This window comes from Pelodiscus sinensis, chromosome 15, assembly GCF_052426305.1.
Source record: "Pelodiscus sinensis isolate ZL-2025 chromosome 15, ASM5242630v1, whole genome shotgun sequence".
NCBI classification, from domain to species: Eukaryota; Metazoa; Chordata; order Testudines; family Trionychidae; genus Pelodiscus; species Pelodiscus sinensis.
This window is the reverse complement of record NC_143066.1, coordinates 6,416,180-6,438,338: the sequence shown is the minus strand read 5'-3', so window position 1 is coordinate 6,438,338 and position 22,159 is coordinate 6,416,180. Positions and strand designations below refer to the sequence as shown.

The following is a 22,159-nucleotide window of genomic DNA, read 5'->3' as shown; positions in this document are numbered from 1 at the left end:
GACGGTTGCTGAGATGCAAAGTCCACTCCCCAAAGCTCCTAATGGCTTCCCCTTGCCAAGTCCAAGGCCTTTGCCAGCCTTTCCCGCCTAGGTCTTTTTGGCCCAGTTATTCACTCTGTCCTCCTCTACTGGCCTTCTCTGCCTCCATCGTGCTTGACTGTGTCCTTAGCATCTCCCTGGCTAGTTTCTCCCCTTCCCCTCATGAGGGTCCCTCCCTTTTCCCTTGACCCCCATATTATGCAGTAACTAAATGGCATGGGATGTAATGCATCTGTCCAGCGGGCCCATTCCTCTTGCTCCAGCATATCCCGGCTACGTCAGGCTTGGCCAGCAGGAGAGTGAGATCTTGCAATGTGACCAGTGTGGTGAGATTGGCGCCTGTGTCTGGTTAATGCTGATAGTAGTGACTGTCCCTCTCATAGGGCTGAAGTAGCCCATAGGTGTCCGACTGGCTTGTGGCAGGAGAGGAGGGTCCAGTGGGAAAAGTCAGTGAAGTAGCAGGGCCCTTTCTAGTGGCACTAGAATGCCCATCTCTCCCTGTGGGTAGGACCAGCATCCGGGTCGCTAACCAGCGCTCTGCTCTCTCCCGCCCAGACCTCCTGTACATCTCTGAGTATTTCTCTCAGAGCGCCCAGAAGCTGTCCTTCTACAGCTGGTATGGGAACGCCAGACTCTTCCGCTTCCATGTGCCGGAGGACACCATTCTGCTGCGCTGGCTTCTGCAGGCCTCCAAGGGAAAAGGACCTGAGTGCACCAGCATGGAGATCACCATGTACGTAGAACCTGGCATCCATGGGCATTGATTCTACCCCTCCTCTCCCACACCTTTCAATCCCTTTGGGGCTGCTCCAGCCCCCGCCGGTTAACTGTCTCCAGGAAGCATCACCCGGCAAGGGTGATTACCCAGTTAACCAGGAAGCACTTCCCTAGTGTGAACACGTGCTGGCTGCTCTCTTGCCTCGTTGTTGCTTTTGGAAGGCGAGGCTTTGCATTTTATGTGCATCCTTCCCTGCTTTATCTTGCAGCCACTTCCGTTACGGAGCCCCTCCCGTCATTAACCCGCTGGGCTCTCGGTTTCCCTCGAATGCGACCGTCCGCCCGTCCTACAACCAAACCATGACTCTGAGCACCACGCTGCAGAACAGTTCCTTTGTGAACATCACCACCCCTGCTGCCGGAGACTGGTTCATTGCTGTGCACCTGCCGGAGGCTGCAGGCAAGATCGAAGTGAAGGTAGGGGCTGCCAGGGGCACGGGTGCAGAATCCTTTTGCCTGTCTGAGGCCCTCAGCGAGGGAAGCCCTCGGCTCTGGGAGGGGTGGAGGTAACTGTTCCCCACGGCAGAGGGGTTGGGCTGTGCTGCTCACTGGCACCCCAGCAGTTGGTCACGGAATGATGCTCTGGCCACGGAAGAGTCACTTTACCAGCCAGGGTTCACAGTTTGCTGCTGAGGTGTGGAAGAGGGCCGCATGGGGGTGGGACTCGCTGGGCTGGCCATGCCCACTTGGACCATGGGTCTGTTCCCATGGTCAGTGGGAGCCCGTTGGGCATCCAGCCAGGCTGCAAGATGGTCCCCCCTCTACTGGGGCGCTGGGCCGCAGAGCGAAAGGTTGTGTGGCAGCTACACCCCTCTGCTTTGTGGAGAGGTGATTTTCAAGAAGATGGAGATCAGTGGTTCCCAAACTTTTCGACATCACGCCCCCTTTTTGATTTTTGAGAAACCCTCACGCCCCCCTCCCCCCAATAACAGCAAACTTGTTGAGCAAAAAAAAAAAAAAAACCTGTCCAGGACCAAAAAAACAAAAAACTTGGGGGTGGGGCCTGGGTCGCCTCACACACACCCCCCTGAAATGTTGCCCCCCCCCCCCCCCCAGTTTGGTAACCCATGATCTAGATGATCCCATTGGTCCCTTCTGGCTTTGGTGTCTGGCTCTCCCAGGAGGGATAGTCTTCGCTGGAGCCAGACTGGCTGCAGATGCCGGTGGAACATTCATTGGAGAAGGACTTGAAAAATGTAGCCAATGCCAGAGGACTGGGCCTGTTGAGAAATTCCCCCCTTCTCTCCACTCTGTCCCTTGGTCCAGGGACACTGCCCTAGGGAGGCATCTGGATAGAGCCCCTACCAGAGAGAGGAGCCCTAGGGGCGGGGGTAGGTGGCATCAGGACTGCTCTGCCGAACAGTGGGAGAGATGAGGGTCTCTGCAGGCCGGTGTTGGCTGGTTCTGCTACTGAGGAGTTTTGGGAGGTTCTCCTGGTGCGTGCTAGGCTCCATGAGTGCAGACTTGCTGCCGGAGGAATCCAGATCTCTGGAAAGCCGGTCTGGGAGCTCGCTCTGCCTCCGCCTGCAGGCTCCTCTGGGGCATCCTCCCCACCAGATGATCTCTGCTTCTTGAGGGAGTCCGGGGCCCACGCCAAGCTTGCTGCCTGCTGGGTGACACTTGCGCCGCGCTGTCTCTGGACTGACCCCGCGTCTGTTGTGGAAAAGCGTTTTGGTGACTCGGTGCCGGCTGTGCGCGCTCCCTGTACCACCCCTCTTAGCACCGCGCCTCACCCCAACGCCTTTTCACGTCCTCTCTGCCTCTGCATCCTCTCTCGCTCAAGCCCCGCGTGCTCCCCGTGGTACGGGAGCTTCCCCAAGGGAAGCCAAGACGCCACGTGACAGGCTGCCATTAGTGTCGGAAGGGCCTGCTGGGGGGGTGTTGCTCTGACGCAGGCTGGAGCTGGGGGCGGTGTGTGGCTCTGGGGCTGTGTCCACTGGAGTGAGAACAGGTGGGAGGTGGGACAGTTGCAGGAGCAGTAACCCTTGGTGTTCGGTAGAGCCTGCGCCTGCCTGAATGGAGCCACTGCTGCTCCAGGCAAGGGACCCACAAGCACTGCAGAGAGGCGGCTGGCAGCACTGGGGCCTGGCTGTGGTGGGGAGATATGGGTTTTCAGAGCAGCAGAGAGTGGGGCATGTTACGGGGGTGGGCTATGTAGCTCTGATTCATGGCGCGCAGCGAGATGACCCTCAGACAGGCCAGCCACACTGCCACGGCATGGGGGAGGGTGTCGCTGTGTGTGCTGGCAGGGGAAGGAGAGCACTGGTGGGGACGCAGGGAGGTCTGGCAGGTCCCATGGTGGCAGCTGAGCTCTCCACTGGTCCTTCACTCGATGGAGCAGTTTCCGGATTGGCGCTCCTGGCACTAAGCGTCCCTCCTCTCCCCGCAGGGTTTCTCTACTCCGTGCACCTATCTATTCCAGCCGGACATGTTTGTGCTGAGACTCATTGATGTCCCTGTCCTGGAGCCAGACACTCCCTTGCAGCTAACCATTGCCTCCCCTGCGAGGCCGCTGCATGTCAAGTAAGTGAGTATGGCAGCAGGGGTTGCTCCGGGCGGCCCTTCCCGTACGCGGCTGGAGTTCAGCTCTCCCCAGGGGCTGGCATGAGAATCACTGAGGGCCCTTGGCTGCGCTCAGTGAGCGAGAGCTGGGAGAGTTCCCCTGGAAGGAGAGGGTCTGTGCTGGGGGCTTGTACTAAATGGGCCCCCCCTTCCTCAGGGAGGGGAAGACAAGCGCCTTCTTGGCCTTCTTAGTTACTGGCATTAGGATGCACCATCCTGGACAGGACTGTAGCAATGCAAACCAGCGTGCCCTTGCGCCAGGCTCCGTAGCCCCCCTGGACTCACCCTAGTGGTGACTACTCCCTTTCTAAAGCGGCAGACCTTCTCCACCCCAAGCTGGCTTGTCATTAGGCCAGGTGCTGAGCTGTCGATGGTTCCTGTTCCTGCAGGATCTTCATCCCCGAGTACACGGCCACCCTGCAGTTCACGCTGCGGAGCTGTGTGGAGAACAGCACAAAGACGTGTGCCGTGCGGCTCGTGCTGGGCTCCATCACGCTGCCGCGGTCCTTCCAGAAAACTGTCCAGTGCACGGGGAGAGCCAATTGCAGCCTGGTCCTTGACTCGCCCCCGTGGGAGAAGTGGCTGCAGATCATGGCGGAGAGTCTGGGCCCTGCCAACACCAGCGTTTCCGTGGAGATGAAGGCCTCCTTCACAGGTGTGCTCTGCGGTGCTGCCGGCCACGCGGGGAAGGCCAGCAGGCACAGCAGTCTGCCGTGTCTCCGCTGCGCTTTCACCAGCACAGGCTGGCTTGCTCCCGGGCCCTTCCGAGCGTTTCTGAGGTGGGACAAGCCCATGTCTCAAATGGGGCAGCCTATACAGTATGACTGGACCTAGCCATGTAGGTCCCTGTCCCCTGCTGCCTGGCGTGGCCAAGCCCTTGAAACATCCCAACTGCACCTTGTGTGTGCTGCTGCTTGTTAAATCACAGGCCACTGGCTGGGGAGGCCTCCCTGCTGTGGCGCTCAGCCAGTTTGTGGAGCGGGAGGCAAGAGAGCCCAGGGTTTCTGAGGCACAGACTTCAGGCCGCTGCAGTGGGAGAGGCAGCCCCCCCCGGCCAGCACTGAGGCAATAGCCATCTGCTGGCTGCGTGGCCGTTCTGCAGTGAGCCTGGGCTCGGAGCCGGGTGGGCAGACCAGTGAGGAGATGTGAGTGGTGCCCTGGGGAGCGAGGGGCCGTGAAGACTGAAACCCTGCCTGGCCCTGGAGTGAGGGTGCTGACAGGCTGCTGGCATTGAGAGAACCAGGCTCCTCCGCCCACCGCCTCACAGTGCTCTCTCACCCATTTCAGATACGCATCTGAGGGACCTGCTGCCTTGGCAGGCTCCTGGCAGGGCTCTCAAGATCTCCGTGGCTTCCATAAAGGCCTCATAAGCTGGGCCCCTCTGACTCCCGGCCTGGCTCTCGGAGCCGGGTTTCACTATGTAAAGTTTCTGACCCTGGGAAAGTTCTTAACAAAATAGCTCTTGGCAGCCCGTTTCTCCTTCCAGACCTGAGGGCTGGGGGTGGGGGCGCTCTGCCTTCTGCTGCAGCTGGTGGGATCTCGTGGCAAGAGGAGAGCATAATCCAGGTGCTCGTGGGGTAGCCGTGTCCCTGCTGCTGGAGCAGGGGCTGAGCTCAGTTAATGGGGCACTTTGCCTCTGCAGTTCAGACTCTGCCCTTCACTTTGGGGTTCCTTCCTGATGGTGCAACCGGGCTCAAGGCAGATTTCACCCGTCCCCCTTGCTCAGTGCAGCAGCGTTCCCAGGCCTGTGGGGAGCTCCGGTGCCTTGTGTATGTGGAGTGCTTTGGAGGCGACCAGCGCTAGTGCCCCATTCCCATGGGCCAGCCGTTAGTGCGGGTGCCCTGCACCCCCGTGCCCAGCTGATGTTCGCAGAAGAGGTGTCAGATCGTCTGTCCTGGCTGCCTTGCCAACACATGGCACTCGGCTCACGAGTAGGGGGTGGGGCAGTTCTTGCTCTCTGGCCTTTGTCAGGCCCCAGGGCTAGCGGTTCCAACACTGGCCTTTCCAGTCACAATGGGGCTCTGAAAGGGACACAGCCGGCACTGGCAGTGTCTTAAAACAGCTATTTCAGCAAACCCGTCCTGTCCCTGTCACTCAGATGGCTGGAGTTGCTCACCGCAGCCACACGCTCGCAGGGCATGAGGGCATGTCCCAGCCACTCAGTGCATGCACCCTACAAGTCTCAGCCTACTGGGCCTGGAAGGGTGAGGCCTGCTTCCCAGCCCTGGTGTTGGGATCAAACTGCTGTGCTGTGAGCTGACGGCCCAGCAGCCGCCAAAGCCAAGTCCTCTGGTTGCAACAAGCTTGAACATCCCAGCTGAGGGTGCTCACGCTGGCCCCGCCCACAGTAACCAACCTTCCTTTTCCTCATTGCTCTGCAGCTTGCAAGCCGGGGAGCACCAGTTCATTCCTTAATTTCTACAACAGCCTGAACCAGAGCCAGAGCACGCCAGCCCTGGGTGGGGGTCCCAGTGCCAGCACTGCGGGAACGGTGGGAAACACCACTCTGCCCACAGCGAGTACTGCAAACGGTGCATCCAACCCAGAGACCTTCTGCCTCCAGAATCACCTCGTCATCCGGGAGGACCTGGACGTTGCCTCTGTGAGGTTCCGAGTCCTAAATGGGCCCAGTGTTTCTGTCCACTCTGAATTCCCCACGCTTCTCCTCTTCAACTTGAATACTGGCATGGACAGCGGAGGCACCCTGGTGGTGGACCTGCTGCTGAACGAGGTACGGCGTTCTCCTGTGTCAGCTCTCGCCTCGGTGGTGACGTCTCTCTCTAGTTGCCCCACCATGCATGCATCTATCCTGGTGGAGAGCCATGTGGGAAGTGGAAACGCGAACAGAACTACAGGGGCAGGCTGGGAGTTTGTGGGGTGCTGCAGAACTGTGGGGGAATTTTGCTGTTCATTGCTCTTCACCTTCCAGTTTCACAAAGAATTTTACAAATGTGTCCTTCTGTATCTAGGGCTACATCTAGACTGCAGGCTTCTTGCGCAAGAAGCTTTTTGCGGAAGAGGTCTTCTGCAAAAACTTCTTGCACAAGAGCACGTCCACACTGCAAAAGCGCATCGGAAAAACGCATGGACGTTCTCTCGCAAGAAAGCCCTAATTGCCATTAACAGAAGTCACCTAGCCTCTCTGTTGAATGATGGCCACCGGAGCACCTGTGCTTCTTTCGATAGGCTGTTTTTGCCCAAAAAACCCCTGTTTCCCGTCCCCACACACCTTTTTGCGCAAGAGCTCTTGTGCGAAAAGGAGTTATTCCTCGTAGAAAGAGGAATACCTATACTACAAAAAACTCTCTGTTCTGTCAATTCACTGTACATTTTCTTGCCAAAAAAGCACTTGAGATGTGGATGTTCTTAGTTTTTGTGCTAAAACTCTGCAGTGTAGACATAACTGTTGGAAACCAAAATGTAGACACTGTGTAGATTCAAGCAGGAGTGTTTATTACACAGTGCTGGCGGAGTGCCACCTTGCCACATGGGCTCAGCAAACACCACCAAGCAAATGATTACAATAGACCAGTGGTGCACAGCCTTTTTCCTGTGCGACCCCCGGAAATAAAAAAAAAAAGGTCGCAGCCCTGCTCTGCTCGCTTGCCGCTCTCCCTGCCGAGCTGGGAAAAGAAAATGGCGGCTGACCCAGCACTGCAACCCCTCGACAGGAGAGCCTCAGGTTGCGCAGCGCTACAATAGACTATATAGGGAGCTGATGGGCAGAGAGAAGCGACGGGGTGGGAGTTCCCGAGCCCCTGGATAGGTTCTAGCAGCAAGGCATAATAGGCACAGTAAGCCAATAGTCTAGAAGATTACTTGGTAGCTCTTCCCATGGCTCAGGCTAAGATAGTCACTAAACACGTCTATGCCCCTCTCCCCCCAGGGTTTGGGTTACAAGGCATAGCTACATTCCGACTGGGATTTAGGAGCGGTGACGGCGCCTTTCCCGATAGTGATAGGTGTGGTCCGTAGGTGCTGTTCTGGGGGTATAAAACAAAGACAGAGGAAGGTACGCAGTTGTGTTATAGAATGCTTTTGGTAGGTCTGCGAGTTAGGCTTGTTTGAGGGGTGTGCTATTTCTAGCTTCTTGCTAACAATTCATGGTTGGCCTTGAAAAGGCAGCTGGGTGTCCTTTTCCCATGCCAAGAAGCAGACTGAGCAGCACTTTGTAGAGCCGTAACCTTGCGGGGGGTGGGGTGAAACTCATGATAACGGTGCCCAATTATTGCTTTTCATCTGCTGTTGTGCTGCCTAGCTCATAAACAGACAGGCTGCTTTTCTGTGTGTTCCTGTTTTCCCGGAGCAGTCTATTGTCTGTTGTGGCTCATCGAGGCCTTGACTTTGCTCCGATTGGGCAGCAAGGCCTCTGTGCAAAGTTTAACCAGAGGCTGTAGTTCAGGAGTTTTACCTACGTGTTAATGGGCTGTTGGCTAATTTGTCCCTACAGTAGTCTACGTATCCTGCCAGCTGTCTCTGCATCTGCTGGGGAGAAAAGTGCCCTGACTGAACTGGGTGGGGGAGGAATTGGGGCAGGCAGAGGGTCTCGTGGTCACATCAGAGCAAAGCAGAAAAGCCCAGCCTGTGGAGATGCAGCAAGAAAGAATATGAGCATTCACAACAGCCCTAGCCCAATCAGGTAGCAGAGCCTCCCAGACAGCCGAGGGAAGCAAGGCGCCATTCGCATTAGCAGGGAAGAAAGGATGGTCCAGTAGTTAAGACACTGGCAAGGTTCTGCCAGGACCTTGGGAAGTCACTTAGCCTCTCTGTTGGATGATAACAACCAACATGCATTTCTCCATGCCTGGGACCTGGCAAAACAATACACTTGAGTGAACAGCCTGTGGTAGGAGTCAGATCCACCGCCTGTTCCCCTCCTGGGGAGCTTCACCCTGACATGTTGCTGAATAGCCAAGGTAGCAACTTGTGAGCCTGCCAGTGAGCATGTAATACAGGCACACTGCAGTGCATGCCTCATAACTAGCAGCACCTGAACAGACGCCTTCCCAGTGCTCCAAGCAGGTTAGCCCTGATGCCGGGGGATGAGAGCAGCTCCTGGGTTCCACAACTGGTTGGCTTGTGGCAGTTCTCCAAAAAAGGGCCATATTTTTGGAGTAGAATGTATCCCCTGTATGTGCACAGACCTATTATAGTGACACAATCAAGTGATGCTGTGAGCCTGTAGACTAGATGAAGCAGTGGTACCCAAAGCGAGTGTAATTTTTATAGTTCCAGAAACACTGCACGATGAGAGTACAGCCTTTACTGTTGATTACAACACCCTAATGTGGTGTTTATTAGTCAAAGCTACCAAATGACAGCATATTAAAAGATTTGTATTGGTTGCGCAAGTTATTTATTTTTCCAGAAAAGATGAAGCTGTTTAGCAGATGGCAAAAAATAGCAAATATCAGTGTTTTGCAAGATGCTGATATGAAATGTTTTCACATCGCACGTTCTTAACTGTCAAAGTGTCTGATGAGTGACTATCATGGTTTGCTCTATTTGCAGTTTAAATGTGCAGACCGGATCAGTCTCTCGCTAAAGGTTGTGTACCAATAGCAGTAGATTGCCTGTTCGTGGTTTGTACTGCATAGTGGGCAGATATAAATATATGTGAGTTCCTAAAATAATGCTTCTCCATTTGTAAGCGTTTGTGCATCCAATATAACCTTTAGTCTGCCTGGTGAAAGGCTTTAATTTGTAATTGACTATGGATGCAGTACTAGCTGCTGTTCTAGCAATTCTAGAAACGAAGCTTTTTAATTCAATGGTGCTTATGCACGGGTTGGTATTCGTGTTAGAGATGACAATACGCAGCTTCATACTGGGCTTCAGTCACAGTGCTCAGTAAACAAAAATGACAATTTTGACACTAATATGTTCATTAAATTTAGCACAAGTCTGTGTACTTGTGCAAGATGAAAAATGGTGCTAGGGCAGTAGGAATGCTAACATGCTTTGGGAATTTTACCTTTACAGGAAGATTACGATATATAAAGACACAGAGGATATAAGCCCCTTAGAGTCTGCATCCAAGGGTATGTCTACACTACAGAGTTTTGTCGGAAAAACAGCCGTTTTTCCAACAAAACTTGAGGAATGTCCACACTGCAGTTGCGTTCTTCCTCAAGAAAATCAAAAGAACAGAGGGGTTTTTCCGGCATTGGAAAGCCTCATTCTACGAGGAAGAATGCAATTGCTCTTTCGCAAAAAAGCGTGTGTAGACGGGGAAGAGGGAGTTCTTTTGGAAGAAGAGGAAAGAGGAAAAAGCACAGGTGCCCTGTCGCAATCACAGCTTACATGCGAGAGAGCGTCCGTTCAGTCTGGACGCTCTCTTTCAAAAAAGCAGATCGCTTTTTGATGCACTTTTGCAGTGTGGTTGCTCTCTTTCGGAAGAAGCTTTTTTTGGAAGATCTCTTCCGAAAAACACTTCTTCTGAAAGAAGCCTTTAGTCTAGAAGTAGCCCAAGAGAAAAAGGCTTTCCACAAACTTTGAACAACTTTTTTTTTTTTAAACCAAAAGAATGCAAAACTGTCAAAAACCACCAGTGCTGAACAGAACTCTGTGATGCTGGCGGCAGACTCCAGGAGAGAGTAATTGAATGGGCAGCCTCTGGATGAGTTTTCTAGTTGAAAGGATTTGTTGCCAATACTCTGTCACAGGGGTTGCTTTCAAAAATACATGAGCAAGTCAATTTTGGCATATATCAGAGTTGTATTGAACTCAGGAAAAAAAAATACGCTCTGATGCTGTTAAAAAAGTATGATGTTCACCCACATCTATAGCCACGAGATCAAATATGTCCTGCTGCATTGTTCGCTTGCGAAAACCAGACAAAAAAACAAAAGCTTCATAAAAAAGAAACCTATGAGAGAGCACCCCTTCCAAGCGAGGCAGAACTTGGAAGCAGAGATGGCAACATGTTGCAAAGAATATCCTTGGGAGACTTGATGGATGCAGTTTTCCACTCAATTAGACCTTTCTTCCTACTTGACTAAAATGAATCTTAAAGCAAAATTATCTAGTTACACTGCAGCAATAGTCACCTTTATATTATCAGCTGATGTGAAGCGAGATCTATAACACCGTTGTCTAACCCATAGGCTTTCTTCCTGTTCAAGCTGCAACAAAGATAGGGAGCCCTGCTCCCGCAGATGTCGAAATAACAAGCTGTTCCAGTAGCAAAGAATAGGCAAGAGTAGAAAAAACAGGATGGTTCTGCACTTCATTCCATGCACAGCATGGACGAGGCAAGTCTACCATTGTTTTGGACAGTGCAGTAATGTTAGCTAATGCTATCCAAGCTGCTAGGAATCTGAAGCAGGAACTGAAGTAATCCAAATGGTTTATGAATGTTCTAATCATAGAACACTAGAACTGGAAGGGACCTCGTGAGATCATCAAGTCCAGTTCCCTGCCCTCGCGGCAGGACCAAGCACTGTCTAGATCATCCCTGATAGATGTCTATCTAACCTGCTCTTAAATATCTCCAGTGACGGAGGAGCCACGACCTCCCTAGGCAATTTATTCCAGTTTTTCACCACCCTGACAGAAAGTTTTTCCTAATGTCCAACCTAAATCTACCTTGCTGCAATGTAAGCCTATTGCTTTTTGTCCTGTCCTCAGAGGCCCAGGAGAGCAATTTTTCTCCCTCCTCCTTAGCACACTCTTTTAGATACCTGAAAACTGCTATCATGTCCCCTCTGTCTTCTCTTTTCTAAACTAAACAAGCCCAATTCTTTCAGTCTTCCCTCATAGCTCATGTTTTCTAGGTCTTTAATTATTTTTGTTGCTCTTCTCTGGACCTTCTCCCATTTTTCCACATCTTCCTTGAAGTGTACTGCCCAAAACTGGACACAGTACTCCAATTGAGGCCTAATCAGTGCAGAATAGAGTGGAAGAATTACTTCTTGTGTCTTGCTCACAACAGTAACAAGTGAAGAAGCGGTTTTGTATAATGCTGCTTCAATCTTTCGTTCTGAAATAGCCAAAATGAAACCCTTGGAATAGTATCCAAAGCTAGGTGATTATAATTCAGAGGTCAGCTCCGTTTGTCTTTTGATTTGGGCATGAATTTGTTCTTTGGCTGACTGATAAGCATATAATTCAGCCAGCAAGAAGTATCTTTCTGAGGACCTTTAAAGAAGATTGCTCTTAATTGTAGAGTGCGTAATTCTTAACAGCTCCAAAATTACCATATCACTGCATGGAAGGCTTGCTGCAGCTCTATGCCATTTGGGTGTTGCAAATGAATTGACATTACATGTTCCTGGATTCAGCATCATTTACAGTGAGCTGAGCTGGTTCATTGCTAGTGCTCCAAAAAACTGAAGTGGAAAGACTCCAGGGAGATGTATTCATTCCAGATGGATTTGAATTACTTCATGCTGATGGAAAACATCTCCATAGAAGAGATGATATATAGACATCAGTGTAGAGAGCATTGATTTGAAATAATACCTTCCATTCAATGGCTAGTTTGGTATTTCAAGAATAGTCTACAAGCAGTCCAGCATCACAAGAAATATCACTGAAGTGTGGGAAAGAAAAGTCACTGTGCAGAGTGTGAGAAATCTAGAACATGTCCAGAACCAACTTACCCTGAAAAAGAACATGAGAAAATAAACTCTTGTCACCTGCCTACTAAGCGCTGTCCGAGATCTCTCCTGGTGTCTTTTAAGATGACTACTTCATGTTGTCTTCCCAATAGCAGCTGTTGCTGCTGATCACACTCAGGTAGTTCCATTTTGGCCTGGTTTCAACCACAAACACAAAGAAAAGCACCCGCATTTATACCTATTGTGGAAGCCAAACTAGCTGGCGTGGTCACGGTCGATACAACAGTGCTGAACTGTAAGGGAAGGCCAGCAGCATGACATTCACACCACGGATCAGCAGCTGTAGCTGGTATTGGCAAGACAACATGAGGTAGTCATGGACTCTCCCAAATGAGCTTGATACCAGTGTGATTTGCTGGGGTGGGTTTCACATTTCATGATGCTTCACTGCACATATGAGGAAATTTGGGGAAAACGGGATTGAGAGATTGAGATTGACTGCCTGCTCCTCTCCCAGGGAAGGGGTTTGGCTGCTGCTCCGAAGGCCCCGAGGTCATAACGAAGGCCCTGGGAGCTGGGTGGCAGGGCCTGGCAGCCCTGCTCCTAGGGAGGTTTCATTATGATCTCTGCTAAGCGGTATGCTGCAGAGCCCGCAACACACCCAACACGGGTGTGGTTTTTAAAATAAAAGGTTCAGAAATGTGGCTAGCCCCAGGAAGGCGCAGAAACAGGCAAACTATTACTAAATAGCTTTTACACTTTTATTAAAGGGCTTCTACGTATAAAGTATTATTTTATCCATTTCTTACATACGTAGGCACCAAATAATTAGAATGACCAATAAGCAAAATGAAATACAGTAAAGAAAATTCTTTGAGGTTTCTCTAAATCCCAATAGTTGTTAACAAGGGACCAGGGATTATTAACAGTTACATTTACATCAGTCTTACTTATAAGACTAATCATTTATCTAAAACTCTTAACACTACTACTTAACAATACCTCTAAACAATTTCAGATAACAACACTTACATTTAACAGACACACAAACTAAAACAACAACATATTTGGTATTCGTTATGTTTGGTATACGTTACGCTCTACAGGAACTCGTTTGGTTCGGTGAGCGGGAGGTGGCCCTTGGGTGATCAGTCCTCGGACCTGGCTCATATTCTGCCATTCAATGTTTATTCGGGATTCCTCAATTTGATATAGGAGGGAAAGCTGTTTTATAGAGAGAGCTTTTGCACGCTTTTTGTGATAGGCTAGCAGACCCTGCCTGTTAAGTGACAGGAGTAAGGGGGTGAGATGGTTTCCTGTTTTTCCTTTTCTGCCTCATTGGGCATGGCACAGTCGGCACAACCAGCACAAACTTTACATGAACCTTTCAGGTCTGGTTTTGGTTCCTGTTCTTCGCTGATCTTTAAGTTACATAGTGTAAGGGTTTTTCATCAAGGGGAAGTTGACCTTTTGCTTGGTGGCAATACGCGCGAGGGGCATGGCCAGCGAAGAGCCTGCTTTCACACTGAGTAACCGCTGGGGTTGTCAGCAGTTACACAGTTACCCTAATAGACGATTTTGTAACATCCCTACTTGGAAGTCGCCAAGAAATGCACTGGTATGTCTTGAAATGGAGCATAGAGCTGTTAAACTAACAGAAACACATGCAAATATTTCAAAGGGGTCACGTTAGCTTGTTGATGTTGTTTAGCAGCGGTGTAGCATGGTTTATCCCTGTTTCTTGGTAGAAGCACCATGTGACAGCTCCACACCGTACTTCATGTCAGAGCAGACATAGTAGGCTTGCAAATGATATGCATGTGTGCCAAGCGGGAACATCAGGCCAACAGAATTGTCTGTCACTTGCCTGTAGGTCTCTCTCTCACTCCTTATGCCTCAGCCTGGCTTGTGCAAAGAGAAACGAAGTCTTGCCAAATGGCTTTGTTCTGCAGTGTCCCAGGCCAAATGCTCCGTGTGAGGGGGTGAGGTGGGGAGTGTTGTGCAGAGAGGCTGGTTAACAGCATGGAGGGCTGGTAATGCACGTCGGGGTGGTAACTTTAGGAGGAGGGGTTAGCGTAATGTTGTTTCAGCGCCTGTGTGTTTTGTTTGCACAGACTTCCCTGAGCATAGGCAATGCGAGCGTGACCGCGTGCGTGAGTGCTGCCTCGCCGGTGCTGACCCTCAATGCCACGCCGAATTGCAGCACAGGTACGGCACCGCTGGCTCCCACCGCAGGGCTCCGCTTGTATTCCCGCTGTAACAGGGTTCTCGCAGCATGGTCCCGGGCTGGCGCTGGAGCCCGGCAGCTCCTGTCTCAGCCTGAGCCATCCTCTCCAAGCTGTGCCCCCGGGTAGAAAGGGTCCCTGGGGAAGAAGCTGGCTGTGCTAGCGAGGTAAGGGGGAGATGCGGCCAGCACTGCTGCCGGAATAAGTGTAGTTGCTTTGCTGGGGCAGGACTTGGCTGAGAGGAGCTGAGGGGACTGGTAGGTTCCTGGGAGTTAGCTGCATTGGGAGCGCTGCTGCAGAGGCTGCTGCTGGACTTAAGCACTTACTCATCCTTCTGTGAGCAGCGTAGCATTGCGCCCTGTCCTTCAGCAGAGACGCCCCAGCCCGGCTGCACCTGGGCTCCCAATGCTGTCCCAAGCAGACATGGGGTCTTGGAGAGTGCTGTGCCCGGGGGTCTGGGCCTTTCCCAGTTCCCCATATCCCTGGTAATGACAGTTGGCTCCCTCATGTGCCCTGATCTCACGAGGGCCAATGCTGGAGAGAACAAGGCTGCCGTGGGGAGGTATCTCTAGATGCCCCACAGCTCAGGGGATTGGTGCAGCCTGCTATTTCTGTGGGTCTTGTCTCTCTCCCTTCATGCTCAAAGCTGCAGAGCCCCAGAGAGCGTTTAGCCACATCACGTGACTCCTGGCGAATGCCGCTTTCTCTGAAGCTTTTTTCCAGGGCTACCCTCTGAACATGACGGCATCCTCCCCAGAAGCCACCCTAATTATTCCCTACCCAGAGACTGACAACTGGTTCCTCTCCCTGCAGCTCGTCTGCCCGTGGGGCCAGGGGTGAGTGTGATGGCTGGCTGGGAGCCCCCCGCTTTGACAGACGCCACCACACGGACACACTGCAGCACTGTGCTCTGCTGGGCGGGAAGCCCCTTTGCTCCCCTAGAGGAGGCAGTGGTGGAGGCGGGTGCTGGCTGGCTCTCTTGCCTGCCCAGTGTAGGGATGTAAGCGACAAGTCGACTACTCAATAAGCGGCTGATGAGTGGGGCTCGCTGCGGCTCGGCGAGCATTGCTTATCGGGATCGAGTAGTCACTCGACTAGTCACCTGCCCTCCTCCCCTGCCTTGCTGCCTGTATCAGAGGGTATGTCTACACTGCATCCCTAGTTCGAACTAGGGATGCAAATGGAGACAATCGAAGTAGTTAATGAACCGGGGATTTAAATATCCCGCGCTCCATTAACATGATCTCGCCGGCGCGCTAGTTCGAATCACAGCTGATTCGAACCAGGAAGTGCGCGCCGGGACGCGTTAGTTCGGACTAAAGCCCTTAGTCCAAACTAATGTTACTCCTCATAAAGGGCTTCCTGGTTCGAATCAGCTGTGATTCGAACTAGCGCGCCGGCGAGATCATGTTAATGGAGCGCGGGATATTTAAATCCCCGGTTCATTAACTACTTCGATTGTCTCCATTTGCATCCCTAGTTCGAACTAGGGATGCAGCGTAGACATACCCAGAGAGAGGCAGCAAGGGGCGAGCTGGCCTAAAAGCCGGTTCCCCCAGCACCGTCTCCGGGGGCCAGGGGAGGCAGAGGCATCAAGAACCCATTTGGGCCACTAGCAGGTCACCGAGCATCAGCCTGGCCGGAGTCCTCCCTTGTGTCCCACATCCATGGCAACGGAAGAGAACCTTTGTGGAGCACCCCCCACTCTGATCTGCCCCCCCCCCCCGGGCTGTGTTTCTGGGGTACCAACAGGAGGTGGTCTGGGGTGGGAGGGATCTAGGTCGGGGCGCTGCTGGGATGTTTTAGATCCGTCTCACGTGCTGCCAGGGCTGGCTGGCAGAGCCGTTTCAGAGGAGACTGTCTAGTGCCCTCAACAAGACTCAGTTGGTGCCTGCCGTCTGCAGCCTTCCTTCAGCCCAGCTGCTGCAGAGAGACAAGTCTACAAGCAGTGCTCCGGTCGCTGGCAGCACGGCACGCTGAGCGGTGGGCTGCCGGGGGAATGTCAGGCCCAGAATCCCCTGACCCCGGTGTGGGAAGGCCCAAGCTGCGTACTAGCCCTGGGGAGAGGATCACAGAGCATTCTCGCAGCAGCAAGTGCCCCTGCACGTCCAGGCTCATTTGACGGTGGAACCTCTTGGCTGCAGGGAATGTAACAAAGGGAAAGCCAAAGTGACCGTCTCCACATACCTCACCCCCTGCTTCGACGACTGTGGGACGTACGGACAGTGCAGCCTTCTGAGAAGACATGGCTACCTCTACGCCGGCTGCAACTGTAAAGCTGGTGAGTCCCCTCTCAGCGGCGCCTGGGCCAGCCTCCCAGCAGGCCTGCATGTCCACCCTGAGGCTGAACTTCCCCTTCCGGGGATGTGCCGACAGGGGCTCCTGGAGCTGGAGAGCGTAGGTGTGCATCCACAGCCCCATACTGCTCCTGCATGGGCGTTGCTCCGCAACCCGTGTGCTAGCGAAGAGCTACAGCCGCCTTTGGCTTGAAACACCTGGGGCAGGGTCTCTCCTTGCTGCTCGAGGCCCAACTTCCCCTCCGTAGGAAAGTAGCCCCAGACAGCTCTCGGGGGCCAGTGTCCTGGCAGTGAGCCCAGGGCCTCTCGCCCTTAGGAGAGCAGTGACCCCCAAGAGCTCCTAGCTGTGTTGGGCCTTGCGAGTCGTGAGTCTGTCAAATAGAAAATAGCCCCTGGCAGGTGGAGGATGACTTGGCTGGTGGCCTGTGGTGTTAGGCCCCGTGTAGCCATCAGGGGCTGTTTCCTGACAATTGCAACATGCCTAAGAGTTACAGCAAGGATGGTACAGAGCCATGTCCCTGTGGCCCTTAGCTCAGGCCCTGAGATGTGTAGACTCTGCCTGCGCTACGCTATTCATTGTACTGTGATGGGTCAGCGCTTGGACTTCACAGATGGGCTCTAGACGTCCCTTCTCAGCTGCAAAGCTGGGGGAACTCTCTGTGTCTTTTCTGCAAATATGCAGCACATCAGATCCAGCATCGTGCGCCCTGTAGACCATTGTGTTTGCTGTCCGTCAGTCTGAGCTCTGCAATTCCCATCTGAGTGTTCCCCCCCATAGATCTGCCTGCAGAGCGACCCCTGCCCACTCAATGAGCTGGTGTCCAACCAAAACTGACAGGCACTGCTGGATTGGGGGGGAGTGGGAGGGGAAATACTCAGTGGCTCAGGGCAAGTGGCTGGCAAACCCGCTGCAGCATGGCCTTTCACAGTACAGGCAGTCCCCGGGTTACGTACAAGATAGGGACTGTAGGTTTGTTCTTAAGTTGAATCTGTATGTAAGTCGGAACTGGCATCCAGATTCAGCCGCTGAATCTGGACACCAGTTCTGACTTACATACAGATTCAACTTAAGAACCCCATGCGTCTCCAAGTCAGCTGCTGCTGAAACTGATCAGCAGCTGATTCCAGGAAGCCTGGGGCAGAGCAACTCTGCCTCGGGCTTCCTGTAGTCAGCCGCTGGTCAGTTTCAGCAGCGGCTAACTTGGGGACGCCTGGGGTAGAGCAGCTCGGGTGCTGCTGGGTTGGTCCAGTAGCGCGGCCGCTCCTCGGAGCTACTGGACCAACCCAGCAGCACCCCAGCTGCTCTGCCCCAGGCGTCCTGATTCAGCCACTGCTGAAACTGATCGGCAGCGGCTGAATCAGGACTCCTGGGCTGAGCAGCTGGGGTGCTGCCAGGTTGGTCCAGTAGCGCCAAGGAGCGGTGCTGCGGGACCAACCAGCAGCGCCCCACCTGCTCTACCACAGGCCCCGGGCTTTGCTCCACATCTCCCTGGTCTGCTGGGGGGGGCACTAGCTGCGTCCCTCCCCCCAGCAGACCAGGGAGACACGGAGCAAAGCGGCGGAGGACCCGGGCCGGACCGCGGTGCTTCCAGATCAGCGCCGCGGTCCGGCCCAGGTCATCCGTGGCTTTGCTCAGCGTCTCCCTGGTCTGCAGACCAGGGAGGCGCTGAGCAAAGAGGCGCAGGACCCGGGGCCGGACCCGTGGCCGCTTCCAGATCAGCTGGAAGCGCCGCGGGTTGGGCCGGGTCCTGCGCGGCTTTGCTCAGCGTCTCCCTGGTCTGCAGCACTGCAGCGTCTCCCTGATCTGGAAGCGGCCGCGGGTCCGGCCCCAGGTCCTCCGCCGCTATGCTCCCCGTCTCCCTGGTCTGCTGGCTCCCGCAGCAGACCAGGAAGACAGGGAGCAGCTTTTCTCGCCCCGGAGGAGGCAGGCGGCAGGACCAGGCGTCCCGCCGCTCGAGTCCTCCGGGGCGAGAAAATCCCCGTTCGTAACTACGGATCCGACATAAGTCGGATCCGCGTAACTCGGGGACTACCTGTAATTACTCGACAGATCCTTCCAGACCTGGACAAACTGAGGCACTTGTAAGCTCCTCACAGCCACAGAGGTGAAATTCGCCCCTCGCTCTTTGCTGTTCTCTGCTTCCAGGCATTTGCTTCCTGGCTGTCTGGCTGCAGCCGGGTAGCCCTGGAGCGAGAACACAGCCTGCTCTGCAAACCATGGGACTGGTTTTCAGTCCTTGTTCTCTGGCTTTGTAGGCATCTCCCCTTTGAGCCCCCATCCGCTGGAGGGCATCAGGCCCTGATCCACCGATCACTGCATCTGAAATACAGTGTCGCGGGTAGGGGACGCCTGATATGAGTCACCCTGCAGATGGAGAGGGCCTCGACCTCCGGAAGGGATTGACGTACCTAGAGTGCAGTGCAACCCCCCTACAACCATTCCCAATAACCCCCTCTGTACGGGAGCAGTGTAGAAACCTGTCCATAATGCAGGTTAGGCTCTGCAGGGATGTTCCCCACACTTTGGGGTCTGGGCGAGTGCCGGTGTAAATTGGACCCCTCCCCCCTCCCGGGGTTGGCGCATCGCTGTGCACTGAGGGGGTGCTGAGAGCAGGTGTGTCACTGGCTGAAGGTTTCCTGTAGGCAGTTGGTGCCACGTTAGCTGGGACTCTTGGCCAAGCAGGAAGGGTCTGTCACCCTTCTTGTGTGAGGGGCCCTGGGCAGCTGATGCACGTTGCCTGTTGGAATCACTGAGGCCCAGCACAGGAAGGTGCAGTCCAGCCCATTCCCTGCCAGGCTGAACTGCAACAGAGCCTGGGTTGCAGGAGCTGGGGAATAGACAGATGGCTAATGCAGTGTCCACAGGATACAGAGAGAGGCAATCGAGGGGGATATGGAATTTGTCATGTGTGGGGCTGGGTCATGTCCACCTTTGCTAGGGAGTCTGGGGGGGGGGCTGTCAGCACGGGGCGGAAGCCCGGCCGGTGTGCTATTGGTTTCTAACGCCGCTCTCTGTAACCTCTCTCTGCTGTGTGCCAGGATGGGGCGGCTGGAGCTGCACCGACGACACTAAAGCCCAGTCTGTCGGCTCGCAGAACCTGGCCACCCTGCTGCTCACGCTCAGTAACCTCATGTTCCTGCCGGCCATCGCAGTCGCTCTGTATCGCTTCTACCTGGTGGAGGCCTCTGTGTACACCTACACCATGTTCTTCTCCACGGTAGGTCGTGTCAGCTGGCTCCGCCGCCCTGGACGCGAGCTGTTGGGCCCTCCCCGCAGGCTGTAGCCCTCCGCTGCCTCCATCCCCAAGGTGACAGGCTCCTGGAGCATGCTGCTCTTTACCTGAGAGGGAAGGGCTTAGCGAGGGGGGCGGGGCTCCCCCCTGGTTCCTGGGATACTCACTGCCACCAGCCAGCACTCCCAGTGGAGAACAGGCCCTGCCCCGCCTGAGTGCTCTGCCCACGTGGGGAACCTGCCAGGGCTGCAGCTCAATCTGAAACTTGGCATGAAAATCCCCTCGTCAGCCTGCCTCCTTCCGGTGTCCGGTTGGCATCCCAGCTGCAGCCTGACCCCTGGGAACCATGAGGGAGCAGCAGGGGCGGGGTGCTTGTCTGTGGGTTAACGGCTCTTAATGGGAGACAGTAATTCTGAGGGATCTGGGCATGTTCCTCTCCAGGGCACTGGGTCAGACACGGAGCCTGGGTCTTCCACTTCGCCCATAAGAGGGCTTGTGAGGGATCAGCTCTAAAGTCTCCCTAAATATGGCGCTTCTAGTACCAGAGCAGCCCCTGCATTCCAGCACCGCAGGTCGGGACGGGAGCCCTGGGGAAAACATTGCAGAGTTTTTTCAGAAAAATGGCTGTTTTTCCGAAAAAATGTCACTTACGTCCACACTGCAATCGCGTTCTTTCGAAAAAACAAACAAATGAACAGAGGGGTTTTTCCAACCTCGGTAAACCTCTTTCTACGAGGAAGAAGCCTTTTTCCGACAGAGCTCTTTTGGAAGAAGGCGTGTGTGGACGGGGAAGAGGGAGTTCCTTCGCACTAAGAGGAAAGAGGAAAAAGCGCAGGTGCCCTGGTGGCCACTCCGCCTGTAGTAATCACAGCTTACATGCGAGAGCGCGGCCATTCAGCGTGGACGCTTCTTTTGAAAACGCAGATCGCTTTTTCGATGCGCTTCGGCAGCGTGGACGCTTTCTTTTGGAAGAAGTTTTTTTGGAAGATCTCTTCCGGAAAAGCTTGTTCTGAGAGAAGCCTGCAGTCTAGACATAGCCCCCGAGTGTTCCTCTCTTGCGGAGGGAACCCAGACAGCCAGAAGCAGCGGTATCCACAAGGAGGCAAAGAGATGGCTTTAGTCGCTACAGAGTTGTGAAGCCAGGGGGCCTTGAGAGAGGAATCGGGGGCAGTGGCCAGGTGCTGCTCCTATGCCTTGACCAGTGCAATCTCCAAAGAACAAGATTACTCAGCCTCCTTCCCCTCTCCTTCATCCTTGGGCCCTGTGGGTGAACTGCTGAGCAGAATGGCCAGTTTGCAGCTCTTTTATGCTAGAAATCTCAGGTGCTCTCTTTCCCCTGTTGGCCGGGAGCTCTTGGCGAGATCTCTGGGGAACCTGAGCAGAGATATCAAGTGAGGCTCGTCTGCTCCAGGCACTTGGAGGAGCTGCTGAGACTATCTGGAAACTGACCTGCCCTGCCCCTCAGACCTCAGCAGACCTGTCACCAACAAATAGTTCACAAGCAGATGCTCTCCATGCCTGTAGCAGGCCAGGAGCATTTTGCTCCGGGGGTCCTTGCAGGTATCCATAGCTCCAGGCATGAGCCTTCTGTATCTGGCTACCATCTCCATCCAAAAAGGAGCTTGGCCAGGCCAGGCTGCAGCACTTGGCTCCTCTTCTTCCCTGCCTCTAGTTCTACCATGCGTGTGACCAGCCCGGAGTTGCGGTGATGTGCATCATGGATTACGACACGCTGCAGTACTGCGACTTCCTGGGCTCCGTCGTCGCCATTTGGGTTACAATCCTATGTATGGCCCGAGTGAAGAAAATCTTAAAATACGTGAGTAACGGGGGCGATGGATGCACAAAGCACCAGTCAGGTTGTGGTGCGAAGCGCCCAAAGATCAGCACGTGCTACAGGCTCAGCTGTTGTTCTGCCCGTCATTCCACACTCCACCAGCCAGTCCGACCTGTCTCCGACAGCCGTAGACCCCCCCCTGGCTCTTGCCCCAAAAGAGGCCACATGTGACTCAAAGGCCTGCCCTACAGAAAAGGGCATCGGTTCCCCAAGATCCCTTTAAAACCCAGGGCAACATGTGTAATACAGACAAGCGCTAAGGCTGCACGTTCCCCTGCAACAAGCGCTAAGCCTGCGCCCTGCACAGTTCTTTTGCATTTCAGTTCCTAGATTTGAGAGCCGCAAAGGCCACTGCGCTCTGGGACGCAAGCCAAAGGCCATTGTACTTGGCAGATAGGGTCCCACTGACTTCGCGGGGCTTTGGACTGGGGTGGGGTTGACCTAGCGGCACATGGCTTTCTAACGGCTGGCTAGCAATGCAGGGTGTGCTGCTCTGCACCCCGGCCTGTGTCAGTGGGTAAGTCCTGGGATTCCAAATGTCCTTGGTACTTGGCTTGATGTCTGGTAAGGCAACCCAGGGCCCTTAGCACAGTCCCGCTCCAAGTACAGCCCCTTAGGGTCCTACCTC

At 54.0% G+C, this 22,159-nt stretch overlaps 1 protein-coding gene across 1 annotated transcript in view; it reads left to right on the top strand.

The window, feature by feature from the left end:
• PGAP6 (post-GPI attachment to proteins 6) overlaps positions 1 to 22,159 on the top strand; it is a 37,056-nt gene that overhangs the window by 9,062 nt on the left and 5,835 nt on the right. Inside the window, exons 2-11 of the mRNA XM_075899165.2 lie at positions 595 to 772; positions 1,026 to 1,233; positions 3,206 to 3,339; positions 3,768 to 4,033; positions 5,760 to 6,109; positions 14,054 to 14,147; positions 14,877 to 15,000; positions 16,309 to 16,445; positions 19,501 to 19,679; positions 21,367 to 21,513. Of these exons, the coding sequence (XP_075755280.2) occupies positions 595 to 772; positions 1,026 to 1,233; positions 3,206 to 3,339; positions 3,768 to 4,033; positions 5,760 to 6,109; positions 14,054 to 14,147; positions 14,877 to 15,000; positions 16,309 to 16,445; positions 19,501 to 19,679; positions 21,367 to 21,513 (1,817 nt within the window). The remainder of the gene's footprint in view (positions 1 to 594; positions 773 to 1,025; positions 1,234 to 3,205; positions 3,340 to 3,767; positions 4,034 to 5,759; positions 6,110 to 14,053; positions 14,148 to 14,876; positions 15,001 to 16,308; positions 16,446 to 19,500; positions 19,680 to 21,366; positions 21,514 to 22,159) is intronic.